Source organism: Pelodiscus sinensis, chromosome 1 (assembly GCF_052426305.1).
Source record: "Pelodiscus sinensis isolate ZL-2025 chromosome 1, ASM5242630v1, whole genome shotgun sequence".
Taxonomy (NCBI): Eukaryota; Metazoa; Chordata; order Testudines; family Trionychidae; genus Pelodiscus; species Pelodiscus sinensis.
The window spans coordinates 126104427-126122147 of record NC_143052.1 but is presented as its reverse complement, the minus strand read 5'-3'; the positions used below and the strand labels follow the sequence as shown (position 1 = coordinate 126122147).

Below are 17721 nucleotides of genomic sequence, written 5' to 3'. Positions count from 1 at the left end.
TTAAACATGCTGCATGTTTAAATGTACTGTAAATAGAGTACATTTTATTCAACTCTTGATTACAAATTCAAAATAATTAGGACTGAGTCATGTGACAAAAACAGGACACCTTGAAGCCCACAAGAAGGGACACGAAAAAGGCAGCCAACTCTCTCTACTCTCAACTCTCCCTCCTCCCATTTGCATAAAAAGGTTGCAGGGATAATCTACTGCATCTTGAAACTGCTCCAGCCTTAATAAAAAGTCTGCTTGGAACACAAACTCAACGAAGTCTGGAGCAAAGAGTACAAGGTCCTAAAGATTAATAATTATGTTATTTCTCATGCCACCTATGGGTTTATAATGTATGATTCACAGTCTATTTACTGAGAAACATGGGGGGGAGGGGTTGGAAGCCCCATTTTATAATGTTACTGTTTTTATTATTATTTGTGCACAAAATAGAGGAAAACAATGCCACTATAGATACAAAGGCAACTAGTAACAAATAAGAAAACTATCTTCATTTAAACTTTGTTGTAGCTACACTTAAACATATGACCAGAAGTGATGGTAAAGAAATCTAGCACCTCAAAAAAAGAAAGCACAATAGAAAGATGAATCTTGTACCAGAGATGATTATGTTGCAATTTAACAAATGACTAGGATATAGTACCCATAACTGTTAATGTATATTTACATAAATGCTGGTCATAAGTATGACAACTGCATATATCTACACAATAATGGAATAATTTACATGGTTTTAGTACACAACTCGCAGTGACAAAAATGGAAGTCTGGCACCTAAATCCCCATTCTGCACGTGCACAGTGAGTGAATACACCACTATAATCATACCTTGCACTTTACTGTAACAATCTTTTGAACACTATATGCCTTGTGACGTATTATTTGAAAACTAATAGCTTACTGATCAATAACATGATATATATGTGGCTAGACACATATATACAGTTACAAAGCTGAAATTAGGTTTGGAATGTTTGTTTACCCCATAAGTTTAGGTATACAAGATTCTCGAAATACAAAGGATAAAATGATGCCACTGATGCCAGGTGTCAAAGTTGCTGGTCAAGTGGCCATTCTTTAGGAAGGAAGGGAGGCAGGAACAAACAGATCTGTAGCTTAGCAAAGAGTACTGAAAACCTTTCACCATCAGTCTCCATGAATCCAACAAGAATGAACTTTATGTAAGGATAATTCTCAGGAAACTCCATTTCAAAGGGGGACTAGACTATAAAGTAAGGAGTAAAATATCCCAAGGCATCTCTTCCCATGCATTTCTCACTTAAGAGGCCAAAAGAAGCCAGCCTATTTGGCTCAGAATGATGCTGACCTGAAATTTGTTCAGCCCTATTGCTGGGAGCATGTGGTAGGTAAGCTTACCTCTCGAAGTGTAGTTTCTTGTAAAGCCTTGTATTGGTTTAAAAACTTTTTCTTGTAATTTAATAAACTCCCAACATCCCCAGCACCCCGACCCCATGCTTACCTGCTTCCACAAGACTGCCAGCACAAAATGGCTGCCAGCAAAAAGACCAAGGGGAAGCAATGACTCATGATTCCCCTGGGTCTAAGTGCTCAACCGCTCCCCTGTTCCTAATCCCTGCACTCACTCTTAAAGGGGACATGCTGTTTTATTTTAATTTTTTTTTTTGCTTAATAAGTCTTGGAGTCCTTTCCCCTCCCCCTCCCCCCCCAGCAACTTTGGTCTCCCCCCTTTTTTTCTTCCACCAAACTTTTTCCCGGTGTTTTTTTTTGGGGGGGGGGGGCGAGTCGGGGGGGAGGGTGTTCGGTATTTTTGTTTCAACCATCTGGCAACCCTAGGTAGAACCCAAAGTGTGGCTCAAACGCTGATTACAAGCTGCTGGGGTCACAGCTGCTGGACCAGGCCTATCGCGCTACACAGGCTCTCAGAGCAGGACCTGCATGCTGGCAGGCCGTACATGAGTGGCCCACGTGGAAACTATAGCAACAAAACATTGTGAGGCACCCAAGTTGCAGGGCAAGGACAGCATGGCCCTCATTGGTCTGGACTGCACCTCAGAACGTCAACCATCTTAGATAAAGGTATTATTTTCTTAAGTTACATATCTGACTCCCAAAATAAGCGTCCAATAAATTTAAATAACCAACCAAACCTGAAGCATATGGAAAAACAAGAAATCCCTTTTCAGACTTTATGAATAGCAACATCAAAACCAAAAGATATGCATTTTAATAGCCCACAATGCACCAGAACAGGGCAATCTGAGGCTTAAGAAATCAAAAAAACTGTAGCTGAATTTGCTGTTATGAAAACCTACTTTCCACAAAGACAGCTCATTTTAGCCTCAGGTGCAAATCTCTTCCACCAGTGCAACAAAATTGCACTCAAAAATATGATTTAAGTTCACATTTTCAATTCTGCAGTTAAAGATTAAATCCACATTTTTAGGCTTTTCGCAGTTTATAATGCTGCACAACAATTTGCTTGGACTTTTGTCTTCTACTTAAAATCTGCTACTATTTAAGGCTTGTATATACAATGCACCAGCAAAGCACCCTAGAACTTGATTTACAGAGCTTTCTAGTATGTTGTGCTGTAATTATCCTGTGTGGACTCTGCCAGCATACTCCAAAAGGTATCTAATTCATGTGATGTAGTCCAGTTTCAAGCAGGACTGACTGCATTAACATAATCTAGGTATCTTTTAGACCATACCAACAGGCTCTAAATGGGGCAGTTAGTGCAATACTGTATGTTAGTGTGCTTTATAGATTACATCCTTCCGGCACACTTTGTGGTGCTGTGCACACAAACCCCCATCTGGAATAAAAGGACATCACTTCCAACAGGTATTAGTCAAAGCACAAGCATTCCAACTTAGCACAGATCTATTTCCCCAACTACACATGCTAGTCCTATGCATATTGCTAGGAGACTAGCGACCTAAAGAGTGAAGTACAGTGATGCACAGCCTGTATTTTGGACCTTTCTGGTATGCTTCAGAAAAGTGGTTTCATGGATTCAGTTTATTAATATGGACATAGCAATTCTGTTTGTCTTTCTTGATCCCAAAGATAAAATTTTCATTCAGACTCCCAGATATCTCTTGCCACGCGTAGATTCCTTCTCATCTTCCCCTTCCTCTCGCATCGTTATTAACTCATGTAGAGTACATAAAAAAATTGCAAAAGCAGCAAGGAGTCCTGTGGCACCTCATAGACTAACTGAAGTGTAGGAGCATAAGCTTTCATGGGCAAAGACCCACTTCGTCAGATGCATGTAGTGGAAATTTTGCAGGACTCCTCGCCGCTTTTGCAGATTCAGACTAACACAGCTACCCCTCTGATAAAAAAATTGGAGAGCTATCATCCTTTAAGCACATACCACCAAAAGGGATATTAGAGAAGAAAGGCAGGCATGCACACAGTCACACGGAAACTTGTTTACACTCCTACTCTGCCTGCAGATTTTGGTGGTAGCAATATAGGAAACAGAAATAAAAGCTAAAATGTACAATCCCCTACACTCGCCTGTTCTGTATTGTTAAAAAAAAAAAAAACCACAAGCCTCCCCCTAGTTTACAATAGTTATTTTTTACTTGCCAACTCAATATGAGGCATTTCAGATAAGCCACCATGCTTCAAAAAGATTTAATTGTGCTCAGAATCCAACAACAGAACTGCTGCAATAAATTGGTGAGCACTGCAATTTAGAAAAGGAAACAGTGAAAATTAGAGTTGTTATATAAACAGAATACAGTAACAAATGAATAGTGTTAAATATGCCAATTTCCTGGGCTGTCTTTAGATTAAGTGTTTGGCTAAAATCCTAAAAAAATCAAGTGCTCACAAGTAGATAAACATAGGCAATGTTCAGTTCAAACTCTTACAATAGCACAAGGGATATATTGTACCAAACTGAATTTGAGAGGTGGCCAAGATGAAATGGTATAAGCCACATTTATACTCCCTATATACCAAACATATGAGATGAGCAATGAGTTTGGCCCAACCAAAGCTTGGTGTAAGCAGTTTATCATAAACAGGAGTGCTCCAATTTTATGTTGATTTGTATTAGCAACCCTACTGAGTGGTATTTTACACTTCAGAAATGAAATTATAGTGATCCTCTTCTTACCACTTTATATTAAATGTGATATCTTCAAAAGAATTAAATGAGAATACATTGTACCACATTATTTGTATTATTGTGATTTAAACCAAAATGTTTAGGAATGAAAGGGTTTTTTCTTAGTTTAAAATGTCTTTGAAACATAGCATTTGTACTGATAAGGTAGACTATTCAAACTTTGAAGAAAGATTGAGTTCACAAAATCTCTTCCTCTGTCCAATCTAAATCTCCAGCCACTAATGAAACTCAAAAACAGTGCCTCACTAACAACTCTTAATAGGATTTTCAAAATCTTTTAAATTATAGCCTTTGGACAAAAACACTTGAGGAACAAAAGTATTTACTGGCTTTGCATAAGACTAATAAAATGTATTTAAAAAAATCTATTTACACAGTGAAGTTATTTAATGGCAAACTAAATAAATGTGCCCTTATACGATCCTGTAGAAACCAGATACTCCACCTCAACCAAAGTACTCCTCACTCCTCACCAAACGCACAGAAGGAAAACAGTAGTGTGCTACTGCACGCACAATACTTTGCAGTACTCTAATCTTGAGATAAGAAAGGCAGAGATCTCAAGTAATACGTACAGTATCAGTTCCTCAAGAGGAATTTTCATTTAAAAAAAAAAAAAAAGAAGTCGTCCTGTGCCACTTTAATGATTAACAAATTTATTAGGGCATAAACTTTCGAGAGATACAACTCACTTCCTCAGATACTTGAAAAGAAAAAAAAGGAAGAGCTACAGATATGGGAGTGTGACTCAGTGCTAATTAAATCAGAGTGGATGCGTCTCACCTTCAGCTATCAGAAGGTGAGACTACTGAGACTATGTGAAGGGGAAATTACTTACTGTATTCCATATTTCTATTTAAACCTCTTCTGACGGTGTCAAATTTGCATATGAATTCCAGCTCAGCAGTTTCTCATTGCAGTCTATTTTTTGTGTCAGAGAATGGCAACTTGAAAGTTAGTTACATGTTTGTCCCGGGAGGTTAAAGTACTCTCTCACTGGTTTTTAATTGTTGTCTTTCTTGATTTTTGATTGGGTCCACTTATTCTTTTGTGTAGACACAGTCCTGTTTGTCCAATGTACATGGCAGAGGGGCAATGCTGGCACATAATGGCATATATCATATTAGTAGATGTGCATGGGAATGAACCTTTGATGGTGTAGCTGATGTGGTTAGGTCCTGTGATGGTGTCACTAGGATAGATGTGTGGACAGAGTTAGCAACAGAGTTTGCTGCAGCAGCAATGGCTTCTGACATGTATCAATTCCCTTCCAAACCAGCTTCTTATGTGTTATGCTTCTCCCTTCTCCTCTGGGATGTGTGCCTAACACCTTCCTGCATAGCACAAGAAGACTGTTATGCAGGAAGATTTTAATAGCAGACACTCATTGGTTCTTTCATCTAGAAACAACCTGGTCTAATCTGTGGACTTTGATAACCAGGCATGAGGGGCTCTGTGTGTCTCCAATTTCCTTTTCTAGGTTTTCACTAAAAATAACGAGGATTCTGCCAACTGATGCGCAAAACATTTACTGAAATTTTGAAAATGATTCAATGCAGTTTTCAAATGTTATGTACATTCCACACAAATAGGCAAGTGGAGAAATGCCATCAAGTCAAGTGAGGCGCCTCAAACCATTATCTGCCCTTGACACTTTTTTGAAAGAATAATGTGTTAGGTTAGCCTAAGCACACTTACCACGAGTACCTGAAATAATTATTGCTGGTATAGGCTAACAGGGAGTAAATGGCAACCCCTGTATTTAAAGAGAAATTTGGGAAAGTATTTTAAAACGTCTGCATTTGCTGCCACCCTGTCCCCCTTTTTTACTACCTTATTTTTCCAATCTCATTCTGGGTTTTGTGTACCTAAATAAGACACACAAAACAATCTGACTCGTGATCTGTTCTCTCCCCAAGGAAGAATAAGAACATGATCAATGTTGGATGAAGCAGAAGTGAAAAGATTCAGACTACTAATTACAACCAATTTCTTTTCACAGAATTACTAGATCATGATGCCACTAGATAAGGTAGGAGTGCCAGCAACAAATTCATTTGTGCCGAGATGGAAGTACTGCATGCTTTTAAAAAGCTACAAAAATCTATAAAAGTATCAGATGGACCAATTGCTTTTGCTTTCAATAAACTATGTTCTGGTCTGTTGTTTCTCTACTGTGCTACATCACCACTGCCAAAAATCAGCACATTCTCTGTGACTGACCATGATCACTGCTTTTTTATTTAACATTTGAATTTGATAGGAACCAGAAGGAGCTTCTTGGGTACATCCGAGCTGGCAACAACATCCTCTACTGGAGAATTTCCAGGAGGCATCACATACAAAACCTCAAATACCCATGGAAAAAGGAACTTTCCCCCACGCTTTCTACAAGAAACGATACAGTAAAAGAGAGGTGAAACAAGACCAGCAGTGCACATTGATGTATTGGAAAAGGCTTTCTAAAATTTATTAAATATCAGGGCAATCCTACTGCAAATATATTTGTTGTAGGACAACAATGAAGTAAATATTATCCCAATGGTCAGTAGCACTTAAAACCTCAATTGCATTTGGAACCTGCAGCCTATGACAGCATGGCAACTTTCCAAAAATAACAAAATTGTTCTCTGGAGAGTACAACCCTAAAAGAGGGAAGATAAAGAAATACTCTAATTTGTCAGACAAGAGAGAAATTGCAATTTCACAAAAGACAACAGGAATGGTGTAACATTTTCTGATTTATATACTACATGCATAAGTAAGGCACTAGATTCAATACTCTAATACACAGCTATCTTTTCCCTAGTTTCCCCCATTGGGCTAGAGGCCTGCCCACAGGCAGCAGTGCTCTCTGGCCATGCTTATTTCCGTAGGCAAGGGATAAATTACTCCAGGAAAACGGGGAGGGGGTGCCCCACAACCTAATCTTTAAACTCACCATTGAACTGTGGTTTAACAGAGTGGATGTTCAAAAAATCCTTACTTCCAGTGCCAGACAGCTGACCACACTTTCACATAATTTTTCCAGAGAGGCCAAAAAGAGCACTTATGCCTTTCCATTTAAATAAAAAAAAAAAAAAAACCCTGAGATTTCTGTTCTTTACCCTTCATAGTCAAAAATGCAATCCCCTCACTTTAAAAAAAAAAAACAGACACGTCACACACACACGCGCGCGCATACCGTGAAAGAGTTTGTATCAACTGTGCTCCCCATCTCTAATATAACTACCATAGCATTTATAGAATAAACTTTTAGTATACACATTAAACTTCATTAGGATGAAGTAGAATGTAATTTTGTACTGCATTTTCCTAATTATTTTAATAACACATATGTTTGCAGGTTCAAGATTTTAAAATCAATCTCATATGGCATCATATAGTGGTTTCTTCAACATATAGTAGCTTCCCAGCTGCATAACACATTTTTCTGCCATTGATTACTGCAAACCAAAAGAAGAAAAATACGATTTCTTAAAGATGCTTCAATTTTCCAGAGCTTAGCATGACTTTCTGAGCTGCTCAAATCTAAAGAAGAGTTTAAAACAGAAAAGACACTAGCAAGCCCATTTGTAATACTCTGCATTGACTTGAGGCATCAACTCTTATTCCTGACTTCTCCCCTGAGCAGAGGAAGAAGAGTGTGTTACAAAGTACTGTAGTAGGATCACATGGATGGAGACAGAGTGCTTGCATCAGCCAACAGCATCTCCTCCAGCTGATACAGAAAAAACAACAACTTAAGGAAAAATATTATCCAGTTCCCAGAGGATATAATCAGAAGAAAAGAGTCTTGTTTTCTGGAATACCTATTTCTGCTTAAAATGTGTTAAAATAGTTATTTGACTTGCTAAATGTATAAGTGTCAACATTTAAACTAAGAGTTTGAATGATACCTTCATACTTTTAAAATATTTAGGAAAATAAATTATACTCTATGAGTACAAAAATCTATTGGCCAATCACCAGAACAAGCGAATGGGAGTGTGGGTGGAAACAACAGGTGAAGAGGAGACATCAAAGAGGTTGAGTTGAGCTTTCTGCTGCAGAAAACGACTTATCTATTGAAGGATGAAAAGGAAATATGATGAATATCAGGTAGGGAATAAGGAAGGAGAAAGAATACGTGAATAAAGGAGATGGAAAAGAAGAAGGTAAAAGCAGGGAAAGTTGGAAAGACTGTACTTACAGGTTTAAAACTTTCCATAGACAAGAAAAGTCATTATAGGGAACAATGGTCCCCTGGGCAACAACTCAGTGACAGGCCCTCCCAGGAGGGAGTAGGCACTAAGGTACTCCTGGGGGAACTGTGTTATTGGGCACATTCAGAATTCACGTGCCATGCAGAAAATACATTTTGCAGAAAAGGTGCTGCAGTCATTCCTTTTGCTCACTAATGGCTACAGTGGCACCAGAACATAGAGTAGCCACTCTCAAGAAGGAACTGATCTAGCTACGGATAGAGAAGACACAGATGCTACCTTTCTCACAGCACCCAGCCTAGACAAGAGGCACAGAATGGAGGGGTAGTGAGGTGAAAAGCACAGAGCACATGGAGTTGCTGTGAAGTCAGAGATGGCAGTTCAGAAGCGCTAGTGGAGGGATAGACTGGGATGGGGGCCCTTTGGGCTACCAGAAATCTGGCAACTAAGGATGCTTAGGTTATCCTCCCTGGGCCTCTTCCTCATCTTCCCCCATGCCCCTTCCGAGGTCAGCATAGTCTAAGGCATTCCCCTAGTGGGGAAATGCAAACCAAAGTAAATGAGTTGGAGTTAGCAATGTTCACCAGATACTTCCTCCTTTGGTTGTCTCTGGGGTGAGTCCTCTCATCCCTCAGGGAGGGCCCCTTTGGCTGCAGTGTCAAAGCCTTCAGGTGTCCCTTTGTTCTGTGCTGCTTGGGCAGTCGGCTGCAGGTCTGCTCATTTCCGCCACCCAAATGAGCTAATTTCCTGCTTTTACAAGATGGAGCATTTCCTACAGGCGTGTTGCTCCTTTTGGGGTTTGTACACCAACCCGTCTACCCAGACAACATTTTGGAGAATTTCAGTTACAGCCAGATAACCTTTTTTTCCTGTGTTAATAACTACCTCCACAGAGCACCACTATCAGGGGACTGACCAGGAGTAGCAGACCCCATAAAAGGAACGAAACTAAAGGGACTGATCACCAGAAATAAGTAAACTGTGAAACCTATGTAGACTGGGAAAATGAGAGGCAATTTAAAAATGCAATACCTAACAAGTTAATTAACACTATTTCAAATATCACTTAGCACGGTGTATAGATACTGTCAGGTTTTAAAACAAGTTAGCTGGCTGGAGTCAATCCTAGAGTCAAGCCCCAGAAGAGAGTACATCTGCAGAGATCAATGGGCAATTTAGCTCTTAAATTAAGAGAATGATATAAGTTATGGTGGGAATTAAATTCCATGTGACTTTATACATGACAGAAACCGAAGCATTTCTGAAGTATGCCACACAAGTAACCAGGCCATCTAGTTTTGTTAATTTCACAGGGTCATGGGATCGAATACAAAGTCTGCTTTATTTACGCACACAACAGAGATCTCTTCTTTCTTGGACTTAATTATTGCCCTGAAGATGCAGATGCCACTGGAAACATTCAGTGACTAATATATCACCCCCAAAGACACAAGACCACATAACCCGGGACAGAGCTATCGCCTCCCTAATAACTAAAGTAGTACTTTGTGTCAGTGTCATCTACGTAAGTTATTTAAAATGTGAAAGCCCTCAGTACAAGAGAGCGCTTTCCATGTCTGTTACAATGTTCCAAGTTCCAACACCATGATGTGGAATGTGGACTCCTAGAGCTTTCATGGATTGCTTGAGTTTTCAGTACAGAGTGGGAATCACAGAAGTCCCTGAATTAACATTTCCTTTCATAGAGGGAAAAGAAGAAAACTGTAGAAACACCAAATCACAAAGGAGATAAAGAAAGGGAACGGGCAAAAATAATCTCTGATTGCAGCAGAGTTGCCAAATTTATGGCAATTTTTCCTGCAAATGGCCTAATCCTTGCTGCTAAATGACAGCTCACACCTAGGTAACTCTCTGCCACCTTCTCCTGCCTGTTGATATTCCAGGAACCTAGAAGTAGTAGTGCACTTTTATCTACAGAACTTTTACTGCACTGCAGCAGAGTCCACACTTATAGTTAGTGCATAGCAGGTTTTTAGTCCTCAGATTGTTGACCACTAAATGGTCATTGTGGACCTACTCCACTTTAGTACTCTAAGGAAAATAATGAATAAATTATTAAGAAAAGGAGAAAATACTTCCAATACCAATAATCAGCATTTAGCAGATCAAAGAGCTAATAAGATGAACAGCAAGTTTCAAACTCCTTTGGACACTCAGATTAAAAGACTACATTTCAGCAAGATAGGCAAGAATCACATTAACATTAAGAACATCTTAAATTCAATTCTCTACAAAACAGGCAGCCAACATAACTTCTTGAAGAAAAGATTACTATTTTAGTGAGCCCAAATATACCATTATAGCTGCTTTAAAAGGTTGCTATTCCATGTGGAAGCCATGGCATAGAAATCTGAACGCTTTATTGCAAAGCGCTGGCTCTGCCTCCAATACCGCGGCTATGTAAATTCGTTTAAGCAATCTTAGTGGTATGTGCTAGTAAGAGTCCAAGAACAGCCCCAAATTTTGAATGAATTGCTGACAAAATATTTTTTCAATGTTCCTGGCAAAGAAACATTACAACAACTGAGCTCTGATTTAATGAAAACAGAGACAAAAATCTTTGCGCTCCTACCTGGCTGCATCTACTGCATATTTATTTACTATATGGAGAATGTGAAAAATGTTTCTTGGTAACGAATCAAACATGAGCCTGGATTAAAAGATTAAAACTGAGACCGAGGCTACAACCGCAATACATCATCATCATAAGTTACTGTCAATGTAACCTGGAGCCAATAAAGACGGCATCTGTCTTTCACACATTTAATTGCAGAAAACTGCAGCTCACTTAATATCTGCGAAACAGTCATATCAACAGGAATGTTTCAGATACAGAAAAGCTTTATGGGAGAAAGAGCTGTTTACCATCAATGTAAAATACATGATGAAAGTTTAAACTATTCCAAAGTTATATGCTAAGTGACAGCACAGACTACACAACAAGACTAACACAGAGCCAATGATTAAATTTAGCTTATAGCTAGCTTCTATTTAAACAGGAATATATTTTGATATCCTAACAAAACAAGATCTGATTCAGGTCACTCAACAAAGAAAGCAAGAAAGAAAATTTCTCTTTACCCTATAATCTTCATTCAAAGTGAGCCCCAAGGACAAAAAATAAATTTAAAGAACCAAGAAAACAAACATAATCCAGAAGACAGCTACTATGTTCTATGAATATAACAAAATATTAGGATGTTATCAGGCCCACCAATGGGGCTGAGGGGAATTAAAGGGGGCAACTGTATAGGGGCTGGGCATTTCAAAGGGCCTCAGAGCTCCCAGCCTTGGCCACTGTTATTATAGCAGCAGCCAGAGCCCTTGGTCCCTTTGATTTGTTGTGAGAATGCCCTCAGAGTCCTGAGGAGAGGTTCTAGGAGGGGTGCAGCACCATGCTGCAGGCACTGCTAAAGGCTGACTGCCCTCAGCTCTACCATTCTGGGAGCACAGACCTGGCCCCCAATCCCTTGTCCCCAGGCCTGCTGTGGCTGTCAGCCCATCAGCGGAGGATATTAGGCATTCCTTTGTATACGCAGGGAAAAAAAATATACCCAGAAGTTCGACACTGAAGCAAACTAGCTAGCTAATCAAAAATTCTGTCTGTTCAAAATTATGTTTTTGTCAATTCCATATAAACTTGAGTAGATAGCCACATGAAGTGCTGATGGAAAAAGACAGCACGTAAACTGTCTTCATCCTCTAAAAATTACTTCAAAATCAATTCTGGCAAAAAAGGCACTTTGCTACAAAAAGAGATTTTTGTTTTGATTTAAACTTTTGAACCTTAACCAGTAAATTTACAAAAATCTCAACAGAAATACAGGCCAAATTGCTAAAAGTTCAACAATTTTGTTTCTCTTCTGTAATATTTCGCATTGACCAAATAATTACTCTTTGAGGTAGTACGTTTTCATTATTATTTTTTCCATGGAAGTTAATATCAGATTCTAGGCATTTTAGGTGGCCTTTTCAAACAAAAATATTAGCTCTAACACAGTTCTTCTAGGCCAACATTAATACCACAAACTGAAAGGTTCATATAAGCATTGCAATTTTGAATAGGTATTACAATGATATGAGCTAAAACTACAAGCTAAATCAAAAAGTTGAGGAAATTATGCCTTCAGTTTAATTTTTTTTTAAATGTTTATTTTCTCCTGTTTATATTATATTCAACTCTAACTTCTTGCATTCACGTGAGATGGTACTGTCTTAATAGTTTTCCCTTTCAAGAAATGTTTCTACTCATTGGTTTTCCAAAAAACACATTTACCTATCCTTACATTGAGTTTTGCTGTCAAACAATTAAAAAGATTAATTGCAATTAATCACAACATTAAAAATAGCCATGATTAATCAGTTTTAATCACACAATTAAACAATAATAGATCATTTATTTCAATATTTTTGCTGTTGGGAGGGAAGAGTGCTTGAGTAGGCTCTAAAATTAAACACATTGGTTTTGAGCGCAGTTAAGCAAAACAGTTCTATGTTTGTATACTACACTTTTATAATAGAGACTGCTCTACAGTACTTGTATTTTTCAATTCATTTCATATTATTTTATCTTTTAACCCATGTAAATATTTATAATAAAAATATAAAAGGAGCACTGTACATTTGTATTCGGTGGTAACTGAAATCAATCTACTTGAAAAGTACAAAAATATCCAATAATATTTATAATACATAACAGAATAATTATTCCAATGTAACAGAGCATTAAAACTTTAATCATAACTAATTTTTAACCTAGTTAATATATTTTGTATTAAACACTTCAGATAACAGCAATTAATTGAAAGCTCTAGTTGAGACATTACAATTATGTGTTTGACCATCAGTATTAATAAGGAAGATCACATTTTCACCATGAAAATAGTAGAGCTGATTGTTATTTAGTCTCCATCCCAGAAGTCAACATCAAAACTATTTATGAAACAAAGTGTGCTGGAAAAAAGTTTAATTCAGAAATATGAAAACTTTTCAGATTGGCTATTAGTTGCTGTATCTTCGTAATTGATTATACTGTCACAGGACTTATAATTCTGGCTCTCCCATTCTCCTGGTCTCTCCTCTGCTCTCAGCTTCATAACTGGACTACATGTCTCTTTTCCCACAGAAAATTTTAGATTTAAATGAAAAGCTATTTTCTGATAAAAGCATGTGAAGTTTATAATTTTTTGTTTTCAGTTCGTTTTTTGAACTAGTGCCAATAAGTTAATGCTCTAATTTTAGATTATAAATAATTCTTGGACTGCATAGTTCCAAAATCTTTTGGATAGAGATTTGAAAAATTGGGGGCTTATCCAAGGTTACTTTCCAGTAGGGATGTTCTTTCCAGTAGGGAAGTTAAATTGTGGATAATCAGCTAATCAAGTAGTTGATGTACTTTCCATTGACTACTCGATTAGTAAATAAAAGAGGGGCACTTGCTAAACCCACTGCAGCTCTGCCTCCTCTGCTCTCCCCTTCATGGGGATGGTGCTAAGGAGAACTGGCTTTTAAGACAGTTCCCACAGCACAGGCTCCTGCTGCCTCTGATATAGAGGTTGCCGGGGGGGGGGGGGAGAAGGGGGAGGGAGAGAATGAAATTAGTCGACTCAACTACCTGATAAACCTAGGCTTAGCAGGTAGTCAACTATTCGACCACTCTTTTACATCCCTACTTTCCAGACCCTCCAACTTTGAATATTTTAAACAGAATGCCAGCCAAATTGTACAAGGCCAGCCAGCTTTAAACAGACCCCCTTAAAGGCAGCTCATTATTGCAAATTATCAAATCTTCTTTTGAGGCATTTTGGATCCCAAGTCATTGTCAAGAAGTAAACATAGAAATGAAATTTTGATTTCATGCATGGCCTTGAAAATAATGAACTATAAAATCTGCCAAGAAGACTTTTGTTTTCATTATCAAACATGTTTTCTCTACATACTCTGGCATTAAAATGGAACTGAAGGTGATGGGATATTTCAAGGCAGTAATTCTCTGTGGTCAGTCCCCCTCTTCCCCATAGGCCTTTAAAAGGGTTTGAAAGTCTGGTACAAGGACCTAACGATCATGTGGCGAGAGAAGCAGCAGTCCTGGGAATTAAGTTCCTGAGAGAAAATTGTGTCACTGTATCTTTAAGAGCCCATGGTCAGGCACCTTGCAGAGAGAGGACAAGGCTCCCTCTCAGGACAAACCTATGGCAAAATGAGCTGGAGGAAAGGATCAGCACAAATGCTGCTTCCTTCCTCACCGCAGGGCAAATGGCTGCACACAATGCAAGGATTAAGAAGGCTCCTGCAAGACTCTTGAGGTAGCAGAAAGATGACAATAGCAGGAGAAGGCTATCGCCTGGATCCTCTCAGCCTGAGGATTAGTTGAGAGAGAAATGATCAGCTGATGCAGAAACCAGCTGAGGTCCTACAGCTAAATTGTACTCCAACCCCAAAGAATGGGGCTAAGGCTCCTGCTCTAAGGGGAGACAATGCAACTCTTCCATTGGTGTATACACTGTTTCAGATGAGTTGGGAACATAGGCTATTTGAAGCAAAAGCTCCAGAAAAGAGGCACTGGGCTGTGTCAGGCCAGGACACAGAACTGACCAAACCTCTTACAGGGACCCTGAATAAGGTGATTTGCGGCCACTCAAAGATAATCAACATGACTTGCATCTCACAAAGGGGCCTTAACATTTTTTTGCCAACCTAACTCCAACAATTGATTAAAGAGAACCTGAAGGGAATGCAGCAGGGCCACAAGGGGGTATGCTAAAGAGGTTTGTTCCTTTGCACTGGACACAGCCTGATGGAAAGGCTGGAACAAAAGAGAACAAGTCATAAATGAATAATTTAAAATGGTTTACAGTAACGGCAAAAACGAAGTTGAACATGGTAAAACTACTGATTAATTTCATTATTTTACAGACTATAAACATCCAAAATTCACAAGGATAACATCTTTTTCCTACTTTTAATTGTTGCTTATTGCAGTTCAACCTTTAATATATGCAAGAACATTTTAAGGTATGCAGTGCTTCATTACTCCTTAATCTGTCATACCCCAAGTACCAAAATCTGTGAAAGATTATTTCCTTCCTTAGTTTCCATCTCAAAACTCAGTGTTTTAGTACTTTTTACAAAGAGAAAAACAACTAACCAGCATGCAAATGTAATTACTTTTCATTATATGACCCTCAACTGCCTCATTAGATATATGCTGCTCATTTAAGATTCAAATTTACCTCTGTTCTACTCATAGACTCATAGATTTTAAGGTCAGAAGGGACCATTATGATCATCTAGTGTGACCCCCTGCACAGTGCAGGCCACAGAATCTCACCCACCCCTCTTAGAATAATCCTCTCACCTATGTCTCAGATATTGAAGCCTTCAAATACGTAGAAGGCCCCAAGATGCAGAGAATCCTCCAGCTGTGATCTGTGCCCCATGCTACAGAGGAAGGTGAAAAACCTCCAGGGCCTCTGCCAATCTACCCTGGAGGAAAATTCCTTCCCGACCCCAAATATGGCGATCAGCTAAACCCTGAGCACGTGGACAAGACTCACCAGCCAGACACCCAGAAAGTTCTCTATAGTAACTCCTATCATCCCTCCATTGACCTCCATTCTACATAGATTTGGTATCCACAGCTTGTAAGTTTAAAAAAATGCAGAATCAATACAAAGTTGACCAATATGGTTCCTCACGCCCAAACGATAGACACCTAATCAACCTAAATGTCTCAGTTAAGTTACTTTCTAGGTCTTGAAATTTGATTTATGTGAACCAGACTTACATCTTAGTAGTTCTCCATGCTATTTAAATAAGTTTTTAAAAGATACATACGACCATTCAGACTCCAGTTGTTTTCTATAGGTATTTAGAACAGCAAGAGCTATATTCAAGTTCTTATGCTCCAGTAGTTCTCTCACTTTCTCTGAGTTAAGACAGGTGAACAGGACCATACAGCAATAGGTAATAATTTTCTTATCATGGTGGTTGAGGCAATTCCTTAAAAAAAAAAAAAAATCAAGAATAAAGCTGAAATAATGTGGCAGTAGTACATAGTAAGAAAGGAAACATGAAGAACTTCATGAACTACAGAGCCATCACCATACAAATGCATAAGAGGTGGTAAAATAAATGTCACCTATAAAACATAAAATCATTTTCAAGTAATCTTAGAGATAAGAATAAAGGAAAATTGCAAAACTAATATTAGGAAGAGGTTATGTAAACTTTTTTTGGAAAAAAAATTCCTTACACCACCAAAAAAATTTAAAAAATTTAATATGGAAGAAACAATATCACAAATATTTCTTCATCTTAAGTAATACCTATCCTGGCCCCACATGGGCAAAGTTCCTGGCCCCACATGGGCAAAGTGCACTTGATTCCCACTAACTTCAAAAGGAAGTCAATGGTGCCTACACTGGCCAAAAAAGGAACATACAGCAGAACCTCAATTGTGAACACCTCTGGACTGGAGGGTTTACTGTAGTTATCTGCAGAAAGTTCCATCAGGCAGGATGTGAAATGTCAGCACATTAGAGTATTGACAATTTCTAGGATAGCATTGTGACTCTTTTAGTAATTTATGGTTGTCTATCAAGTAATTATATGAGAATCTCAACTTATTTTTTTTTCCAAGGAAGTTTCTAGACCTCAAGGTTGTGGAGAAAAAAGTCTGAAAATGTGGCCCAAGTGCACCATGATGCATCAAATAAGAAAGAACCCAAAATGTATTTACACCAATTTTTTAAATGGAGAATGATTTATGAGATATTATTTTTCAGGCTAAGTCATTTATGCGAAAGACTCTGACGCCTTTCTCCATTGCCACCCCTGTCAGAACCCTCCACTATGATGGGGAAGGCTCTGAAGCTGGAACAAAACATTGCTATTTTTAGCAGTGTAGATAGAAGTGCTGTTTGTCACTTTTCATCAAAATGATAAATGGACTCCTGCATAAGCCTAACTACAGATTCAGAGACTGTGGACAAGTGTACTCTACTGCCTAAGTCGATCTAACTTTTGTCACTCAGAAGTGTGGGAAAAAAACCAGGGAGATGCAAGTTACAGGTGATACTAGCACTGTCTATATCAGTGCTATGTTAGAGGGAGACATTCTCCTGCCATCATAACTTCCACCTCCTGCAAAGATGGAGTAAATTATGCCAAACAGGAATACAATCTCCAATCCACATATAGCATCTTCATTAGATGTGCATCAGCTGCACAGATGCTTCAATGCAGCTGAGCCAATGTAGTGCTTCTAGTGTAGATTTGCCCTGAAATACCTTTTGGGATTTTTTTGCTTTTAATAAAAGTCTAAACCAGCTTTACAGTTCTGATTTTAAGTCAGTC

At 38.5% G+C, this 17721-nt stretch overlaps 1 protein-coding gene across 6 annotated transcripts in view; it reads right to left on the bottom strand.

The window, feature by feature from the left end:
• The window catches only part of ATXN10 (ataxin 10), a 155580-nt gene that overhangs the window by 77908 nt on the left and 59951 nt on the right, over positions 1-17721 (bottom strand). For all 6 annotated transcript variants that reach the window (XM_006127756.5, XM_089770309.1, XM_075900001.2 and 3 more), the window contains exon 5: positions 16201-16365. In XM_006127756.5, coding sequence (XP_006127818.3) covers positions 16201-16365 — 165 coding nt within the window. The remainder of the gene's footprint in view (positions 1-16200; positions 16366-17721) is intronic.